This window comes from Procambarus clarkii, chromosome 64, assembly GCF_040958095.1.
Source record: "Procambarus clarkii isolate CNS0578487 chromosome 64, FALCON_Pclarkii_2.0, whole genome shotgun sequence".
Lineage (NCBI taxonomy): Eukaryota > Metazoa > Arthropoda > Malacostraca > Decapoda > Cambaridae > Procambarus > Procambarus clarkii.
The window spans coordinates 8,797,954-8,818,727 of NC_091213.1; the positions used below are offsets into that span (position 1 = coordinate 8,797,954).

General features: G+C 43.4%; 2 protein-coding genes and 1 long non-coding RNA gene across 4 annotated transcripts in view; 1 reads left to right on the plus strand and 2 right to left on the minus strand.

The window, feature by feature from the left end:
• Positions 1–20,774, minus strand: part of LOC138354719 (uncharacterized) — a 590,624-nt gene that overhangs the window by 411,385 nt on the left and 158,465 nt on the right. The gene's annotated exons all lie outside the window — the stretch shown is intronic.
• On the plus strand, positions 1,021–6,853 carry LOC123768981 (alpha-L-fucosidase). Its single transcript, XM_045759888.2, has 9 exons — positions 1,021–1,076; positions 2,448–2,603; positions 2,916–3,161; positions 3,434–3,597; positions 4,322–4,523; positions 4,726–4,866; positions 4,944–5,106; positions 5,370–5,517; positions 5,815–6,853. The coding sequence occupies exons 1-9, from the start codon at positions 1,043–1,045 to the stop codon at positions 5,965–5,967; spliced, it is 1,407 nt and encodes a 468-aa protein (XP_045615844.2). The 5' UTR covers positions 1,021–1,042; the 3' UTR covers positions 5,968–6,853.
• GABA-B-R1 (gamma-aminobutyric acid type B receptor subunit 1) overlaps positions 10,353–20,774 on the minus strand; it is a 17,155-nt gene continuing 6,733 nt past the window's right edge. The window contains exons 9-19 of one of the 2 annotated variants that reach the window (XM_045759890.2): positions 19,706–19,876; positions 18,905–19,046; positions 18,029–18,179; positions 17,459–17,699; positions 15,931–16,135; positions 15,316–15,416; positions 14,789–14,944; positions 14,031–14,162; positions 13,521–13,665; positions 12,998–13,063; positions 10,353–12,271 (exon numbers count right to left, since the gene is read on the minus strand). In XM_045759890.2, coding sequence (XP_045615846.2) covers positions 12,168–12,271; positions 12,998–13,063; positions 13,521–13,665; positions 14,031–14,162; positions 14,789–14,944; positions 15,316–15,416; positions 15,931–16,135; positions 17,459–17,699; positions 18,029–18,179; positions 18,905–19,046; positions 19,706–19,876 — 1,614 coding nt within the window. In that variant the 3' untranslated portion in view covers positions 10,353–12,167. The remainder of the gene's footprint in view (positions 12,272–12,997; positions 13,064–13,520; positions 13,666–14,030; positions 14,163–14,788; positions 14,945–15,315; positions 15,417–15,930; positions 16,136–17,458; positions 17,700–18,028; positions 18,180–18,904; positions 19,047–19,705; positions 19,877–20,774) is intronic. The other variant, XM_045759891.2, reaches the window with a different exon arrangement.

A 20,774-nucleotide genomic window follows, 5' to 3' on the forward strand; every position in this document is an offset into this window, starting at 1 on the left:
TTAACAATGTATAAGCAACAGGGCTCCATTAAGGAACATATAATCTCTTCCCACAACCAGCCCCACCACCAGAGAAGTCTTAACAAACAACAGAAATCATCGATAGATACAGCGATAGCAGGCGGCTTGACATCTGCGAGGCACTACACATCAAAAAGTCAACACTAGCAATCAACAGCCAATTAATGCACAACTATATTTTACCCACTTCAAAACTCCATGCCAATATAGAAGCATCAAAAGGAGGTATGGACCAATAGGCCCTTTGCAGTTACTTCCATTCTTCCCTCTCATTTATCCAATTTATACCCATTGTACCGTGTTCTGTCTTATGTTGGTCAAAAGTTTGTTCACCTCATCCAAAACTGTTGCAACATATCACCTCACCCAAATGCGAGTATATAAGACAAGCTGTTCAGTGTTTGCATTAGTAAAACTCTGTTTAGTGTTTTCAGGTTACAGTTGTGTGTGTGTAAACTAAAGTCTTTGAAAATGTAATAAGTTATTACGAAACGGGTTCAAGCGTCGCGTCAGACTAGAAATAAAAATTAATTTTGGAGAATTGATTTTTCAATTACTATCGACAGTAAAAAGAAACAAGAAATATTGAGAAAATTCGTGTTAGAATTATTAATCTTACTTTTTCGGTCATATTTAACAACATATGTTTACAAGAAAGACTGTTACCTCACAATATATATATATATATATATATATATATATATATATATATATATATATATATATATATATATATATATATATATATATATATGTGTGTGTGTGTGTGTGTGTGTGTGTGTGTGTGTGTGTGTGTGTGTGTGTGTGTGTGTGTGTGTATGTGCAGAAATAATATTAATAAAACAATTAACATCGTGTAGTGTACTCTATATATCAAAATATATTACTTTGAAACCCATATCATTCACTAAAAAAAATTGGGCTACTCTTATTACAAATTCGCTACTTTTAGACCGTCAGCTCGCTACTTTCAGCAATTTAGATCTGGCAACCGTGGCCTCGACCGCCAGTACCAGCCGCTATGGTTCGTCAGGCGTACCTCTTTTGGCTCCTCGGTCAGTGCTGTTCCCTCGCTTTCAGGCTGTTTTACCTATTGTATTCTTTATTTTTTAAATGAACAGAACTGGAAAATGTAAGCGCTGGTTTGTGTTTGTTTGAGGTTTAGTGCTGAATAATGGTAGCAACAGTGATTCAAAACGAGCATATTGGCCTTTGTTGTTGAGGTTCGGTAGTTTAAAGCTAACTACGGTGTTCGAACCCGTGAATGACAAATGACAAAGATAGTTTATAATACATGCTATTTCGTGAATTATTATAAGAGTAACCAATAACAAGTAGCCCGAAACGCCGTGTGTACTAGTGGCTTTACAAGAATGTAATTACTATGCTATGTATCCTCACAATCCCAATGTACCTTCTTGTATATATATAAATAAATAAATAAATAGAAAATGGATGAAACTAAACAAATTTATTAATTCTGATTTAACGGTTAACGAAATTTAATAAAACCTTCCGTGTTGAGGCGATGACTTAGAAAACATATTAAGAGTTATTACCTGACAATCAACACAGCCACACCATATAGGCCAAAGGCATTCAAACGTTTGATTAGGATTGTTTTGATGAATTATACAACAAGCTCTAAATGCGTGTGAGAGCTTATAATTGGTCACCCCGTCCTGTCTAATGTTTACGTCATTAAACTGATGTACTATATTGCCTGAACCTAACCTAAACCAGGACCCACGAATGAAAAACGGGGCAGCACGTCAATGTTTGTGAGCCGCTAGGATTTTTAGTACATCAATTTTTGGTCTTGGAGGATTTATAAGTCAAAATGTGATGTACTAGAGGATGGGTTGATTGATAGGGCCATGGTGTATAGGAGAGGTTGTTGTTGTTGTTATAGATTCAGCTACTGGGAACAAGTTCCAAGTAGCACGGGCTATGGTGAGCCCGTAATAGGAGAGGTGTCGCTGCTGATACTCATAGCGCAGACCAGGGAAACATGTTGACTGGTGGTGTTATCGCCTGAGTGCTCACCAACCTACCATGGTCACCCACCACACGCCCGACTTGCCTTTGTGACTACCCTAATGCTCTCTTTTGTCTTGTTGTTCTTGCTCACCACTTTCCCTTCCATTCTGCCTCCCTACTACCCTTACAACTTCTCAACCCTTTACAATACTTCTCATAGGGAACGAAATAAACGATGAGTAACCTATTACTATTTGCAAAGTCAACTAATGATTTAAGAGCTGATTACTGTCTACAATCTCCTCAGTCAATCATCATTGAAGGCCAGGCAGCTACTAAGTATTCACAAATTCATTATTTACACCATTCTAGGGTTAGGAATGCTTGTGGTAAGTAAGCGATGTGGTAAGTAAGCAATTTATTCTCACAAGACATTGTTCATTCAGGTGTTGTTATGGGGGGCTACGAGCCTACCTGGGACTCCCTGGACACTCGGCCTCTGCCTCCCTGGTATGACGGAGCCAAGATCGGCATCTTTCTCCACTGGGGAGTCTTCTCTGTTCCTTCCTTCAGCTCTGCCTGGTTCTGGGAATTTTGGCAAGGTAACATTCCGCAAATTTGTATGAAGCAAAAATGACATTGAAGAACCGAGAGTTCGTTTCAGCATCTTTGATTTCTTCTCTAATTTAGTGATTGTGCGTCACTAAGGCGCTCTTTAGCTTTTTAAATCATATTGTTTTTTTCATTCATCAAGAAAGTTATTTTAAAGTGTAAATAGTAATGATTCGAAAAGTAACTTTCCTGCATTTGTTTAAAGTATTTAATTGTCTTTATTTACTTTTTGTGAAGAAGTTACTCAGCAATTTATGTGCTAATATGAGTACAATTTTGTTGTTGTCTGTTTTTGGTAAAAGCTCACAATAGCGAGTACGTGGAGTTCATGAAGAAGAACTACCCGCCCAACTTCACGTACCAGGACTTCGCTCCCCAGTTCACGGCGGAGTTCTACGAGCCCGAGAAGTGGGCGAATATTTTCGAAGCCTCGGGAGCCCGCTACGTGGTCCTCACCAGCAAGCACCACGAAGGCTTTACCAACTGGCCCTCTCGCTACTCCTGGAACTGGAACGCCATGGACGTCGGGCCCAAGAGGGACTTGCTCGGTCAGTTGTTTATTGTGCTTTTATTCATGAACCTAATGCTCGTAAGTTGGTTCTGTGTATCTATCATCCATAAATATTTCAGTAAAATAGGTTTTAGCATTGTTATGTGAAGAACATAATAGCAGATTAGTACAGTATATCTTAAATTCACATCTCTTACATCATCATTCACATCATGATGTGAATTAGATTCACATTATCTAATTCACTTAGCTAATTGTATAATGCATGTGTGGCTTACATATTATAGAATTGAACTATTATTTCCTTAGGTGATCTGGCCAAGGCCATTAGGACCAAGACTCCAAATATCCACTTCGGCTTGTATCACTCCCTTTACGAGTGGTTTAACCCACTCTACCTCCAGGATAAGTCCAACAAGTTTCAAACCAACAATTTCGTTAAGGAAAAAACCATTCCAGAGCTTATTGAGCTGGTAAGCAATAGTTTTACATTATTGCGTTTGTACGCGAGGCTGTTTTGAGAGTGGGTTTTACTGAGCGTGTTGTATGTTAGTGTAATCACACAGTTGTTCTTATATAACTGTGTTTTAGGGGGTCTGTGCTTTTTATTTGTGTGATATTCTAAAATATATATTCATTATACTTATCACTCCGTATGTATCTTCAGTGATATATATTTAATGATGCTTGAAGGGCTGTATACTTACGTCAGAGATGATTATTAAATTGCAATATATATACTGTTTCTTTGCACATTGTGCCATTTTGCATTTGTTAATGGGTTAGACCAGAAAATAAATAACGAAGCCTAGTATTCATGAACAGCTGCAACACCCAGGCGTTGAATAAACTGACGTTCCTGCTGTTCTTAGTATTGATCTCATGACTTGTTCCTAGTCTATTCTAGGTGTCTCTGGCAACACTGCTAGTGTGAGTTACATTGCTGATTGGTTTGGCAGCACTGTTTGGTTATAATTTACTTGATGTTCACCTATTGTGAAACTTCAAGTGTTGAGGTTAAGATTTTTACTGGTCAAATAGGGACTTCAGAGAGATCCCGTATATTGGAAAATTTTGCATGATAGGACACAGCTAATTTTTATATATGGCTGTGATGCACATAATTGTGTTAATCCAAAATGGCAAATGTTCAACAGAAAACGTTTAAACTTAAGTTGTTGTTGTACTATGCAACAGGTGAACACCTACCAGCCGGAGGTGATCTGGTCAGATGGTGACTGGGAGATTGAAGACTGGTACTGGAACTCCACCAAGTTCCTGGCGTGGCTCTTCAACGACTCCCCCGTCAAGGACACCGTTGTGGTCAACGACAGATGGGGAAGAGGAATTCGCTGTCAACACGGCTCCTTCTATAACTGCCAAGACCGCTACAACCCGGGTAAAAGTTCACAATACGGGAATGTTTATAGTCCGGATGACCGAATAAGATTACTCTAAGCATGAAACAGTGCGATGAAAGAATGAAGATTAGGTTCTAAGAACAATGAAAGGTACGGGAACAGGTATAGGTGAAGATATAGGACACGTCACAATGTTGTCTCCCTGTAGTAATTAATGACTGAAGAATGGTTGTGTTGCAGGGGTCCTTCAGCCTCACAAGTGGGAGAACTGCATGACTCTGGACCGACAAGCGTGGGGCTACCGTCGCAACGCACCACTGGCAGACTACCTCACTGTCCACGACCTCATCACCGAGCTCGCCATGACCATCAGCTGCGGCGGTAAGCCCACACAACAGTTATAATCAAGAAATTATCTCACAAAAATGTCACTCTCTTACTGATCTTCACTCACACAGGCAACATATTAATTAACGCGGGACCTACACACGACGGCCGCATCCCACCCATCATGGAGGAGAGACTGAGGCAACTGGGCTCCTGGCTTGACATCAATGGTGATGCCGTGTATGATTCAACTCCGTGGACACACCAGAACGACAGTGTCACTCCTGGAGTATGGTGAGTCATTTTGTGAGTCACACCACAACCAGTGTGACTCCTGGAGTGTGGAGAGTCCCATTCAAAAGGGACTCTCCATTATGTGTGACAAATATATTTGTTACACATAAATTTATCGTCTGAACCCAAGGCGGCATGTTGGATCTCAAACATTTTAGCATTAAACTTATGGTATGGCTTTTTGTATTAAAAATAGCTTTATTTATATAACCTTCAAGGTATTGTAATAGAATACTGAGGTAGTGAGGTGTGTGGTGGTACAGGTTCACCAGTAAGGGGGCGACGGTGTACGCCATGGTGCTGTCGTGGCCCCGAGGCAACCTACTGACTTTGGGCTCCGTCCTTCCCACACCAGAGACTAGCATCTCCATCCTTGGCTACCATGACAACGACATTAGACGCAGCCTCCAGGTAAGATGGCCCATCCTCCACAGCCAGGGACCTTCTGTAACCAGTCTTTGTATAAACACAATACCATCAATGATTACTTTGCGTTTTGAGACTAAATTTTATTGGTCGAAGTTGTAATTGTATTAGTTATATAAACTAAATTATATATGCATTAAACTAAAAGCATTATAGACTTTTGATGATTTACCTAAGTAATGAAGTTCCTTCAGGGAAATTGTTAATTTATATCATCACTTTACAGACAATACAGTAATCGCTTTATAATCTCACATATAATTGTTTTCACTCTTTTTGCAGTTCAAGTTTGTGAAGAAAGGGATGCAAGTGGTGTTTCCACCCATGTCTGACATGAGCAACCAGTGGGCGTGGGTGTTGGTCATGTCAAAGGTGAAGCCTGTCAAAAGGACCTCTTCACCCCCTACTGTTATGTCATTTTTCACCACCCGTTAAGACACACTTGCAGTGGTATTTATCATGTCGGAGGTGAAGCCTTTCAAGAGGATAGCTCCCCCTACCCACCATCATGTCATGGTTCACCGCCCATAGATACTCTTGAGGTGAAGAAGTATCTTCTTAAGAACTGCTACAAGTTCATCGCGCTCCTGAAGGTATCCGAGGGACAAATCTTCACTGTACAGATCTTTGTTCCAAAAGTATACTGGTGTATTTTTATATTCTAGCTGCATTTTTCCAATAACATTAATAACGTGCAATATTTCTGTGTTTTCTGATCGAAATCCAGTGTTTTTCGTTATGTTAATAGAATATTCATCTGGCCCTGTCAACCTCCACTGTAGTGTCTAAGGCTCTCCAATGATGTGTCGAAGGATATTCCATGGTATGTCCAAGAATCTCCTATAGGTGTATTCATGGGCTTCCCAAGGAATGTGCAAGGGCCTCCCATAGTGTCCCAGGGTCTCCCATGGTGTCTCAGGGCCTCCTATACATGATAAACAATACCTAAATATAAAACTAAACACTTAAAATACGAATCAAAAGCGTTAAAACAGGAATATCTTTATTTGACATAAACATGTGTGAAGCACCACATAAATATATGAGGCACTATATAAACTTATGTGGGGCATCACATAAACATGTGTGAGGCACCACATGAAACACCAGGCACCACATAAACATATGTGAGGTAACACAAGGGTCCACCTGTAATTCTTACGTAGCTCCGTAATAACTTGACTAAATCTGTAACATGAACATTCCGAACAAAATATTCAAATTCTAGAGAATGAAGTAATATAAAATTTGAGTTGAAAGGCTATATATCAGGTAGCTAAACTATATTTTGTACACAATTAAACTATATAAGTAAGACAAGTATATGAAGATAAATTTCCTGTTAAATCGCTTAATTGCTTTAACAACTGATAATTGTTTAAATCATTTAAAGGAGTTAAAGAAGCAAACAGAAAGTGAGTATAAAAGAATAGACTTCTAAAATAGACTATTATTATATATTTTTTTGTGCTTTTTCCTCAGAGTAACTGTTATGGTAGCTTTTTATGACTTTTTATATAATCGGTGATCATCGCTGCAAGCAACGAGATCCGAGGTCCGTCTAGCGTGTCTCGTCCTCTTGAGAGGACAACACCGCCGTGACTGACCAGCTTGGAGCCCGGGGCGCTCCTGTAGCGGCGGCGCTGCCAGAAGCACCTGCTATGACAAGGTTCTGTGCAGCATTGGACGCTGAAGTTAGCCTCCATCGCTACACTTCGCGGTGGAACTGTCGGAGGTCTTGGGGGGGAAAGCTTCTGGCGGCCGTCCTCTCCACTAAGCGAATGACCGCGTAACTTAAAAAGATATGATGCCCGCATCTCTTTTTTTTTTCCTCCGTGAACTCACGAACGGCTTACCCGAGCTAAACCAGACTCATATGTATAGGCGCTCTCAAGGTATGCCAGTGATTGTTACCTAGGGTTTCCAACAGAGGAGAGAGGTCACTCTGTTGGGTGCCAGGATCGAGTGGTCGCTTTATTGAGTACGAAAGGTCGCTACGTTGGGTACGAGGGAGGCGGGTGGGGGGAGGTTTCGCTCCGTTGGGTACGACGGTGGGGGGAGGGTTTGCTCTGTTGGGTACGAGGAGAGGTGGCTCCGATGTGTACGAATAGATCGCTCCGTTGAGTACGATGGGAGAAGTCGCTCCGCTGGGTACAAGAGGGGATTGATCCGTTGATTACGAGAGAGGTCGCTCCGTTGGATACGAGCGAGGTAGCTCCTGTGGGTACGAGGAGAGAGGTCGCAAAATTATTTAACCAATAATTTGATTCATATCTCGATGATCTTTTTCAGCGAAACAATGGAATGAAAATATGCCTCTGAATTCTCCGATGGGCACATCACGAGTCCTTCGTGTCGTCCGAGCACTCCGTCAGGAGGCAAAAAAGCCAACGTCTCCTGGGGCACATCGCTGTGCGTTAACAAAGTGAACAAAATGGCCACTGGAATATTAACAAAGACCAATGACAACGCTGTACAACTGTCTCTGCCAATGTCGTTAAAATAATTTACCATATTCGTTTTTTTCCCATAGCTGTGAACCCCTGTCCATTATTTTAACGGTAATAATGCAATATTAACGACCCGTTCTCACTACTAATCGCTTAACGTAAGGGGTTAATGAGACAATTTAAGTGGCCTCTTAATAAGTAACAGCAGAGCATCATTACATCGTCACTTACATGACAGCTGAGAGATAAGTGATGAACCACTGTTTGTAATCAAAATAAACAGAACCTCACAAAGGCTTCCGTTTGCCGTTGGGATTATTGATAAATTGATGATAGCTGGAGCTCTTTAAGCTCCACTAGCTCCTAGTACGATGATCACAACTAAGAATACCACGAACACCGAGAACCTGGAGACCAATCTTGGTCTCAAGAACATATTTTCGAGAGCGAATTCCCGAAGACACCATCGTTTTCTTGGAGAACCTCTCCAGAACCCTGTTTTCGAGGACACGTTCTCGAAAATTAAGAAAATGAATCGAATACTTGTCTTAAATATTCATTTTATAAGCTAAAACTTCGAGGACGCGATTTCAAGTTCCCAAAAGGATCTTTAAGAGCCTGTTTTCCACGACACATGACGAGTACCTAGTGCTGAGGTAACCATCCCTGCAAGAGTCCTCGCTGCTACTGGGCCATCGTCCTTCTCAGTGGTCCGTGTAACAGAACGATTCACGTTGTCCAGTGATATATATGACTCAGCGGCCTTGGTCTATATGAACCAGTTGTTCATAGCGTCCTGCAATTATCCCGTTCTCAATCCACACACACACTTCAGGCCGGCGGCCGTTCCAATACTATTTATCATACGTAGTAATAACAAGGGCTATTTCAAACATAAATTAATATATTACGTAAATATGGCTTTGTACATGGGTAAACATGTGGTTAGGTCGTATGTTTTGGTTCCCATGTGTTTACATAACGTGAATGAAGCATTTCGACAAGTGTGCTATGAACACACGAAGCAAAACACAACTTCCGAGAAAAGCTTCGTAAAGATTCAGTTGTGAGTAATGCGTTAGGTAATTATGAGGAGAATGTACTACGCCAGCATGACAATTGACAATATGAAAGGATATGAGGACAATGCACTGGGTCAGATGTAACATAAACAAGGAGCCACAGTTTCAAGCTCAGCAAGCCGCAATGTAGGACAGAAAACAGGATTCTTTTTCCATCCATAGTTATAAATCCATAGAAACACCTACCCGTCGACGCCGTAAATGCCAAAACACGGCTGAATATTAAAATCCAGCTTGAAAAAATAATCAGAACAACGGGGGGGGGGGCCTTTGACAAGCCGTCGGTTTCCTGTCCTCGTCGAGGCCACTAGTGTTAGTAAACCTCAGGCAAATTCAGGTAAATATGAGGGCGGATTGAAGGAACGGTCCTCAACCTCTTGTACTATCAGAGATCGAACGCCGTCGAATAATATTTTGTGACTTAAAGCCTGCTCTTCAAGCACTCGAAAACTTCTGGAAGATCGACAGCAAGAACCTCATACTACCAATTATAAATGACCTAATCGCTGCACAGTGTAAAGGGTCTCGAATCTCCTTGAAAGGCTTTGTGTGGATACCATCACACATAAATATAACCCATCATAATGAGACAGACATTGAAGCCAAATTAGCGTGTAATAAAGATGAAGTTGAATTAGATCTAGGTATCCCCATCTCTGCTGTCAAAACTATATTGTTCCAAACACTCGGGTCTGGTAGGAAAGAAATTACTGACTCCCAACGACCTGAAACCACCAGTATAAAAAGCTATGATTTGTTCAGATCTGAAACCTGTATTTATGGACAGCACAAAACGTCCACCAGACTGTGCGACACAGTGGTTGCAAGGATCAGGTTGGGTTACCGTTACCTGTGGCAGGTGGCTACAGGTGACGGATCTCCCAATCCTGAGCACTCCAGGTACAAACTCTGTGAGCAGGAATTGCGACATGATCTCCCACACTACATCGCCGAATGCCCAGTTATTAGACCATTCAAAGCCGTTGGCATGAGGTACCTGGAGCTTTGCAATTACTTTATTCACTCTCGTGTTCTTGAGGATATTCTCATATTGCACCCAAAATTTGCCTGTGCAGGATACCGAACATATGGCTCTGTATGACTAAACATCCTGCGAGATGGGGACTTTTGGTATCACTGCTGCCTTATTCACTCTTGTATTGATGATATCCTCATAATGCACCCAGAGTTTGTCAGTGCAGATTACTTATCACATGCCTCTGTATGACTAACCATCATGTGTGAAGGGATTTTTTTAGCTCTATGTCGCTAGCTTTTTGACACACTGTACTCCCCCATCTTGACACACTGTACTCCCCCTTCATATAATCTAGGGTAGCTGCACAAATGCAGATGTACCTCATATATTAAACAAAAAATGCTAGAAGCAGCAAGGACACCGCTGTACAGACAAGTCCAAGTGGATTGACTTAATACACTTAGTTTTCTAGCAATGAGTTTGACTGTTGGATAGAAGCACTTTTGACCATTGTTTTTAAGGCATAGTTACATGTTGTATACACGGATCGGTGATCTATTTGGTTCAGTGGTCCACAAAGTTCAGTGGTTCACATAGTTTATGATCTACATAGTTCACTGATCAGGGACCCACATGATCCAGTAAATATATTCCAATCTTCGTTCAGGGTAGAGTCTGTCCTCGAAACATTGAAAGGGGCGTTAGTCCATCAGCCTTTCACTATCTTTATGAATTTAATGAAACTTATCAAGATGCACCACCTTACCTGACCCAGCGGGTTGTATAGTGACCTTACCTGACCCACCGGGTTGTAGTGACCTTACCTGAGGTCACTATAACCTGACCCACCGGGTGTAGGTTGTAAACCCGTAAACCTCACTGGTTCAGTGAGTCAATAGCGAACCCTCGCCAGTCTACATACATATGTAGAGTGGCTCCTCAACACTATACTCCACTCGCTGGCGTAGAACAATTCTACATATTCGAAGTCCACTTATTCAAATGCTTGATACACGTACTGTAAATACAGTTCGGGGCAGTTGACAAAATAACAAGTAATCCTAAGTTGACATAACCTAGGCCTATGTAAAATACATAATTTGTATTTGTGGTAATACTGTTATTATTACGCCGTGTGACAAATGTAAAGATATGAGAGCCCTTTGATTGAGGACCAGTTTTCAGAGATACATATAGTTCAGTGATCCATTGATCCACAGGTCTAGTGGCTCATTAATCCATTGATCCAGAAGTTTAGAAGCTCCATTGATTCAGAGGTTTAGTAGCTCACTGATCCATTTATCAGAGGTCTAGTGGCGCACTGATCCATTGATCAGAAGTCTAATGGTTAACTGATCCATTGATTAAGAAATCCAACGGCTCATTCTTTCAGAAGTCCAGTGGCTCATTGATCCATTGATTTAGAAGTCTATTGGCTCATTGATAAATTGATCCAAAGGTCCAATGCCTCATAATCCATTGATCCAAAGGTCCAGTGGCTCGTTGATCCATCGATCCAGAGGTCCAGCGGTTCATTGACCCATTGACTCAGCGGTCTACTACTCTTAGCTAATAACTGTTTGGAAATCCAGCTGGTAGTCCCTTAATCCAATAGCTCAATGGGTCATAGTCCATGGAACCAATAGTACATTTGTTCATAGTACATGGATCCAATAGCACATTGGTTCATAGTACATGGGGTCCAATGTTTCATTTGATCATTACCCAATTCCATGGATTCATTGGGCCACTGATCAATGGATTTATCCATATGTCAAGTGATTCACTGGGCCATAGGGCCAGTGGTTCACTAATTCATGGTCAATGGATTCAGTGACTTATTGGTCCAGATGTCCATGGACCCATGAAGCGTACTGGTCCACTGATTCGCGGGTCAAGCAATCTATTGTTTCAAAGGTACAGTGACTCATTTGACCTTAGTGCAATGGCCTCCAAGGGTTAAGTGATCCACTGATTCGTGATATATGGATTCAGCGTGTCAGTGGCCCACGGATTCAACAATCCATTGGATAAAATGATCCTATGGTCCGCAAGTCTAATGGTCTATTGGTCCACTGATCTGATGGCCCATTGGCCCATGGGAGCAGTGGCCCCAGGAGGCCTTCACAGGTAGGACTCCGAGATATCGAAGTTGATCCTTGGCACCATTGCATGATCTCCAGCGGAGGACGGGTCTGGGGTGACGATCCTGACGGCGGGCCGACCACCTGTAAACAAAACACAAACAAGGGGTAACTAAATTAAACAAAAAAAGGAATGTACACATTTACCAAAAAAAAGTCATAAAGTGTTTTGAAGGAAGTGTAAATGAGCCTTAAGTGTAAATAAAGTGTTGTTAATAGTATATCAAGTGATTTATAACTGGGTCCTGGGACCAGGAATCATCGTGCATTCAGGTCTGATTGGAGACGACAAAAGCGTGCGGATTGCAACCGAGTGTGAGTTGGTAAGTGAAAGCGGTGAGGTGGTGGGGGCGGCGTTGTAGCGTGAGTGACGCACGGTGTACACAAGTGAAGCAGTCTGTGACGCAATGCGTACATGTGTGTGTGTGTGTGTCACGCAGAGTAATATTGTGTGAAGAGGTGTGAGTGACTCAGTAACAGTGCGCGTGAAGCAGAACCAATGTTACACTACTTGCGTGTGCGCGGGGTGACGGGTGACGCAATGCTTGTGACGCAGTGTATGTGACACAGCACATGTGACTCACGTGTCTCAATGCATGTGACACGTACATATGACTAACGTGACTCAATGCATTTCCCGCAGTACACGTGAGACTATACATGTGACTCACGTGACTGAAAGTGCTTGTGATGCCGTGCATGCGAGGCAGTCAGTACACGTGACGCAGGCGTGTGACGCAAGTGTGGGTATGACAACACGCACACCTCACAGGGTGTCAGGTGTGTACGACCTCCGTCAGTATTACTTACTGCCGTAATAGAGCTCAATATCGGCGCTGAGCAAGGCTACAGTATCCTTCTGGGAGTCTCCGGAAACTGTAAGTATACACACTTGTCAAGCTTCCTCTCAGTATACACAAGTATACCCTCGTGTCAATCCTTGTTCAGTATACACAGGTACTGTATGCCCACGTGTCAATCTGTGTCTCAGTATACACTAGTATACAGACAAAAAACATTATATTTCATTGTTTATGGCATTGTATTCAAACATAATGATATATTATATATCCTCCCTTCACACCCACGTATATAACCTCCACGTTCACCATCGCCCATGCATATAACTCCCTCACCCATACTACCACCTATTTACACAACCCATACTTATAACACTACCCATGTACACACACACACACACACCCTCTCCCACGTACAATACCAGCCACCACCACTGACGTACATCACCAACCACGTACGCTACCACTGACGTACACCAGCACTCACATACCCAACCACCCACTAGCACCCATGTACACAAGCACCCACGTACTCTGACGGAGGCGCATCTGGTGGGAGGAGTCCATCCCCACTACGTGGTTCTCTGATGACAGGAGCTGTTGCTGCTGCTGTTCCCTGCTTCTGAGGGCGGCTCGCTCCTGTAGCTTCAGCTTTAGGAGACGGATCTTCTCCTCCTTCTGTAGGGAGCCAGACAATAGTGAGGTGTTACTTGTGCTACCTGAGTCAATTGCCAGCAGCTGCTACTATTACGTGTCAATAGCTAGAAAGTGCTATGCCTAGGACACCTTACGATGAAGAGAGAGAGAGAGGCAGACAGACAGAGATAGAGAAAGGGTGAGAGAGAGGCAGACAGACAGAGATAGAGAAAGGGTGAGAGAGAGGCAGACAGACAGAGATAGAGAAAGGGTGAGAGAGAGGCAGACAGACAGAGATAGAGAAAGGGTGAGAGAGAGGCAGACAGACAGAGACAGAGAGAGAGAGAGGCATAGGGGAAGACAGAGAGCTTGACAGACAGAAACAGCACAAGTCCAGCGCCCTTTACCTCCGCAATGAGCCTCTGCATTTCTTCGTTCTCGTGGATGAGTTTCTGGTACCTCTCCTCCTCCTCCTTGCTAGGGGCGGTGTCCCCCGTCGACTCCACTCGCTCGCCCGGGTGTCTGATGGTCTCCACGATCTGGCGAGGGGCACAAGCTTCAACCTGCGGCACCTTCGGCAGCTACATGGAGCTAGTGTAGAGGCCTTATACAATGGGAGTGTATGTGGTGCATAGAACACGAGTGTATGTGGTATATACAGCGTGACTATTTCATGTGGTATACAGCATGAGTGTTACTCCTCAACACTATACATGAAAAATAATTCGCTCTGGTGGCTTTATGTAATGTACTTATCTTACCTATGTATCCTCCATTCGTTCATGTATCATATGAATATTCACTGGCGTAAGTATATAATTATTTTTAAAGGAGGTGACGTCTGATGTTCTCAAGAGCCCGATTGAATGAAGGATGACAGTCATGACACTAAGGGTTCAAACAATGCATAAGCAACACAAATGTTATAAAAAGGTTTTGAAAATGACCTGCAACACTAAACCTATGTTCAACTATAAATAAAAACCCAATTTACTCGCTGTATGCAACCTTAAATATCAATATCAACAATGATGCGTTTAATGTGATAATGTATATTTGTCATTACATAGGAATTAAATGTTATCCTTTGAATTGTTCTTGAGGAGGGTCCTCAAAGGTCGCGAACTGACCACCTTGGGGGTCAAGGGCCGAGGGGCTGGCTGACCTTAGGGACGAAGACGAGGGCCATGGAGAGGAAGCAGCAGAAGATGATGGCGAGAGAGACGAAGGCGAAGGAGGCGTCCTGCTGGGTAGAGATGACCAAAGTCACCGGAGCGGTGATCAGACACAGCACCACCACGTTATAGATGCTCATCCCCACCTGCCGGAGGGCCAAGGCTTTGTTTACTATATTATTATTATTGTCTACCACAGACGTGGCCACACATTTACAATGCTAACCAACACACACACACATATATATATATATATATATATATATATATATATATATATATATATATATATATATATATATATATATATATATATATATATATATATATATACGTTTTCTGCTGTCCTCCATGGACAGGGTTAGAGATCTGTTAAACAGATAATTCCGTGATTTATTGAACAATCAAAAGAGAGAGAGAGAGAGAGAGAGAGAGAGAGAGAGAGAGAGAGAGAGAGAGAGAGAGAGAGAGAGAGAGAGAGAGAGAGAGAGAGAGAGAGAGAGAGAGATAAACATACCAATCTGGAGTCATTGATCTGCTTGAGCTTGATGCTTCGCGTCTCGTAGGCCAGAAAGAGACCGAAGATGAGCAGGAGACCCTTGTACCCGTACAGCAGTCCTGCAAGTGAACACAAGGCTATACAACGCTCTCAGTATCTCACCCCCTAGCTCTTATTCTGTCTCTAGCTCTTGTCTTCTAGCTCTCACTCTGTATCAAGATCTTAATTTAGCTTTTACTCTATACCTAGCTACTAATTTAGCTCTTACTCTAAATCTAGATCTTACTCTACTTTAGTTCATAATCTATATTTAGCTCTTACTCCAGCTCTAGCTCTAACTCTAGCTCTTACTGTATATATATAGCTATTATTCAGTCTCTAGGGCTTATTCCTTTATCTATATCTTTATCTCTGACTCTACCTCTATCTCTAGCACTTATTCCAACTCTTAATCTAGCTATATCTGTCACTGTGTCTCTAGCTTTTACTCCACCTCTAGCTCTTACTCGTATCTCTAGCTCTTACTCCATCTCTTACTCGTATCTCTAGCTCTTATTCTTGCTTTACTTTTTGCTTTAGCTTTACTTTATCTCTATATCTTACTCTATCTCTGACTACTACGGTAGGTCTTACCTAGCCAGATGGTGCTGTATTTACTCTCGCAGTGTTCCAGCTCTGGCTTGATCTTGATGTCCTCGACGGCGTCCAGGGGCTTCTCCAGCGGGAACTCCTCGAGCTTCCTCTGCAGGGGGTCGACCGCCTGCCACACGCTCAGCACGATCACGTCCACCACCACCAGGCTTCCCACCATCACGTACAGCTTCCACGGCTCCACCCGCTGTAATAGTACATGGTTAACACGACTCCACCCGCTGGAGGATTGCAGTCACAACGGCTCCACCAGCTGGAAGATTACATTCACAACGGCTCCACCAGCTGGAAGATTACATTCACAACGGCTCCACCAGCTGGAAGATTACATTCACAACGGCTCCACCAGCTGGAAGATTACATTCACAACGGCTCCACCAGCTGGAAGATTACATTCACAACGGCTCCACCAGCTGGAAGACCTCTGATGTTCTCAGAGCCCGATTGAGTGAAGGATGAAAGTCATGACACTAAGGGTTTATCACGGACGGAACTAGAAGCATCAGGAATGGTAAACATCAAGGTTCTCTAGACCCAAGCACGGATGTAAGGGCTGTATTCTTTTTAAGAAAAAGCCGGAAAAATTTAAGACAAGACAATCTGGTCACTTACGGATACTTAACGAATCATGAAACATCTCGCGAAGCTTGAGACCAAAAAACTAAACTCCTCGATTTTAACCTAATTCAGATCAGTTATTATGAACCCCATACCTATCCATACACGTTAGTGGGCCCCATACCCATCTTGTGAGTGGTAGTGGACCCCATACCTATCCTGTGAGTGGTAGTGGACCCCATACCCATCCTGTGAGTGGTAGTGGACCCCATACCCATCCTGTGAGTGGTAGTGGACCCTATACCCATCCTGCAAGTGGTAGTGGACCCTATACCAATCCTGTGAGTGGTAGTGGACCCTATACCCATCCTGTGAGTGGTAGTGGAACCCATACCCATCCTGTGAGTGGTAGTAGACGCCTATACCCATCCTGTGAATGGTAGAGGAATCCATACCCATCCTGTGAGTGGTAGAGGAACTCATACCCATCCTGTGAGTGGTAGTGGTATCCATACCCATCCTGTGAGTGGTAGAGGAACCCATACCTATCCTGTGAGTGGTAGTGGAATCCAAACTCATCCTGTGAGTGGTAGAGGAACCCATACCCATCCTGTGAGTGGTAGAGGAACCCATACCCATCCTGTGAGTGGTAGTGGAATCCAAACTCATCCTGTGAGTGGTAGAGGAACCCATACCCATCCTGTGAGTGACAGAGGAACCCATACTCATCCTGTGAGTGGTAGTGGACCCTATACTCATCCTGTGAGTGGTAGAGGAACCCATATCCATCTTGTAAGCATCAATATAAAATGTTAAAGAGGAACAAAATGGGCTCAGGAACTGAACCCAACTTCAAATTTGAACCACTGAATCAATATCATAATAAACAATTACAACGAACCACAATACTCAGAAAGCAAGACAAAACTAAAAAACTGACGCGAATACTCACCTTATTTTCTATTTTGGTCTTAGTAGTTAGTCTGTGGACGCGCCAGATCTTGGAGAACATGGCCCCGTAGGCGAGAGTAAAGCCGAGCGAGAGACACCAGGCCCGCAGCCCACACACCGTAGGAAACTGTTGCTGGTTGACGAACTGTCCGTCGAGACCCAGCAGGAAGATCGAACCCAGGCAGATGACGATCCCAACCAGAGTGATGTTGTTGCACGCCGGGTGCGACAGCTGGATCAGTCTGTGGGGTGCGACAGCTTGATTAGTTTGTGGGGTGCGACATCTGCGGACATCTAGGGTGCGGATCTGTTTGTGGGTGCGACAGGTGAATCAGTATGTGGGTGAGAGGTAGGTCATTGAGGAATATAACCTGACAGGTGAATCATGCTGTGTGTGGCACAGATGAGTCTCTTTACGAAGCTGGAGGTACTCAAGAGGTGAAGACCTTGTCTGTGGCCACCAACCTCCAATGTATATGGCCACCTAGTTAAAGCGTCTGTGGTCAGCTACCCCCTATGCCTATGACCAGTGGCTGTGGTGGCCAGCGGGTGGGTGGGGGGGGCCTCTCACCTGCGGTCTCTGTGGACGAAGGTGAAGACAAGCAGAAGGAGCGCCCACACGGCGCCCACGGCGCTGATGGTGCACATGCTGATGAAGAGGCCCAGAGACACCGTCCTCAGTTGCCGCCGCACTATCGTCCGGTCCTGCGGCACCTTCCCTCCTGCCGCGTCAGAAATACTTCATTCAGCTCCTTGGACGTATCTACTTATGTCGGGTCTCAAGTCCCGTATTTTAAGACAAGTTTGACGCCATATCATAAGACAGGTTTAACACTATGTTCTAGGGTAAGTTTGATGCCATATTCTAAGAAATGTGTTGGAATTTGGCCCTTGAGTTTGCAGACATAGTAAACTGAATGCAAAGATACACGTAAGCCAGGTAGTAAATTATGGCTTAAGTCATGTCATGAATCACAGCAACACAACGACATATAGAGTACATGGAATCACCCCTACTAACACCCTCCAACACTAGGAGGGGGAAAAGAAACACCCTCTCCCCCTCTCTCCAACACGAGGGGTGAGAGGGAAGGAAACACCCCCCACTAACCCCACCTGCAACACTAGGGGGAAAGAACGAAACATATCCCCCAATTCTCTCCAGTACTAGGGTGAAACACCCTCACCTGATGCCCTAGGAGGTGGGGGAGGGGGAAGACTCACCCTGCCAGTGTTCCCCGTTGAACCAGGTGAGGAGGAGGGAGGAGGGGAGACTCACCCTGCCACTGTTCCCTGTTGAACCAGGTGAGGAGGAAGGAGGAAGGGAGAAGACTCACCCTGCCACTGTTCCCCGTTGAACCAGGTGAGGAGAAGGGAGGAGCGAAGACTCACCCTGCCAGTGTTCCCCGTTGAACCAGGTGAGGAGGAGGGAGGAGCGAAGACTCACCTTGCCACTGTTCTCTGTTGAACCAGGTGAGGTTGTCGGTCTGGACGTGGAAGTAGCCCAGCTTGTGGTAGCGTCCGTCGATCATCTGCTCGACCTGCGTCCACGCGATCCTGTCCCCGTCGGTGCTGAAGGCTACGCGGCCCTGAAACCAATCCCCCCCTGAACCTTCACCATACACATCCACAACCATCATCCACCCCTAAGCACTGGTACGGCTCCACTTGCGAAATCTGTATATCTTTCCTCAATCGTGGCGATTTGGTCTGTATTTATTAACTGAGTTTACGAACTTTTGCCAACTTTACAACCCAAGATTATTTTCGTTATAGCCTCGTAGCGCTTCGGAACTTATAAACTCTTTAATAAATGTATACTAAGCCGGTATGATTGAGGAAAGATGTACAGTTTTCTGAAATGGGCACTTAAATGGGCACTTAAATGGGGCACTTAAATGGGGCACTTAAATGGGGACTTAAATGGGCACTTAAATGGGGCACTTAAATGGGGCACTTAAATGCATGATGAAGCCTGATCCAGACTGAACTCTCCCAGAGACTCCGAGGTTCAGTCTAGTTGACGTCATTCACACAGTACAGAGCGTCACTATATCATAGATACTTGCTAACTTTCTTTTGTAGACCAGTAGTTAAGGCCCCTAGAACATTATGTTATCCTAACAGGTAACTTATAGCGCCTCCCTTCGACGTCTTAGAAGACGCCAGTGACGTCCCAGATTCCTCCGCGACGTCTCAGAACTCGATATGACTGGATTGTTCCAAGCGTAGGTGAGACATAGCTTACCGACACCCCGAGGAACTGAGTGGCATTCATGGCCTTGTAGAGTTCGGCGGCGATTTCTTTATTGGTGTAGGTGAACTCCTCAATGGACTTGTTGACGGCCGCCAGGCGCTCCATCGTCTTGTTGAGCGCCAGAGCCACACTCCAGATGGCGTCGTAAGCAAGCGGGGCTTCCTGCAGGAGAATGATAAGTGACAGGTTGGCATCTTAGAAGGAAAAGGAAATCATTGTTGACCAGACCACACACTAGAAGGTGAAGGGACGACGACGTTTCGGTTCGTCCTGGACCATTCTCAAGTCCATTGTGAATGGATTACATATATATGTTTGTGTTCTCTGTAAACTGATAGCATTGCAATAAAATAAAATAAAACAAAACAAAATATATATAAAAAAATAATGTGGGTGGTAGGAGAGGAAAAGATTAAAGTGTTCAGTGAGAATCCACAAGTCTTCTCTGAATACTCTTTATTTTCTTCTACGAGGATGTGGGTCCCTACAATTGCACCGGAGGTGGTAACCATAAGTATATATATATACTTAGATTTAGAAGATTTAAAATCTTTATTTAAAATCTTAAATCAGAAGATTTAAATCAGAAGATTTAAATCAGAAGATATAAAATCAGATGGTTAGTCTTCTTTTAAAGCGATTCCTGGCTCTTGATTTCTAATCAAGTTTACTCCGATACCCAAAAAACTAATCATTTTGTTTACTTTGGTAAACTCTTTGGGTTACAAGTACATTCTGGAGTCAATTATTTGTGGAGTAATCTTTTCAAACTGCGTGTAAACATCTCATTTATGAATAACATATATAATATTCAAGACAGTTACATAGTTGTACAGTTAGGGCAATATTTATTAAAGTTGTACATGTACGTATTAAATCACTTTATAATGTCACCAACGAATTAATACATCTAGGTATGAGAGCTCAGGGGCCAGATTCACGAAGCAGGTACGCAAGTTCTTACGAACGTGTACATCTTTCCTCAATCTTTGACGGCTTTGGTTACATTTATTAAACAGTTTACAAGCATGAAAACTCCCCAATCAACTGCTGTTATTGT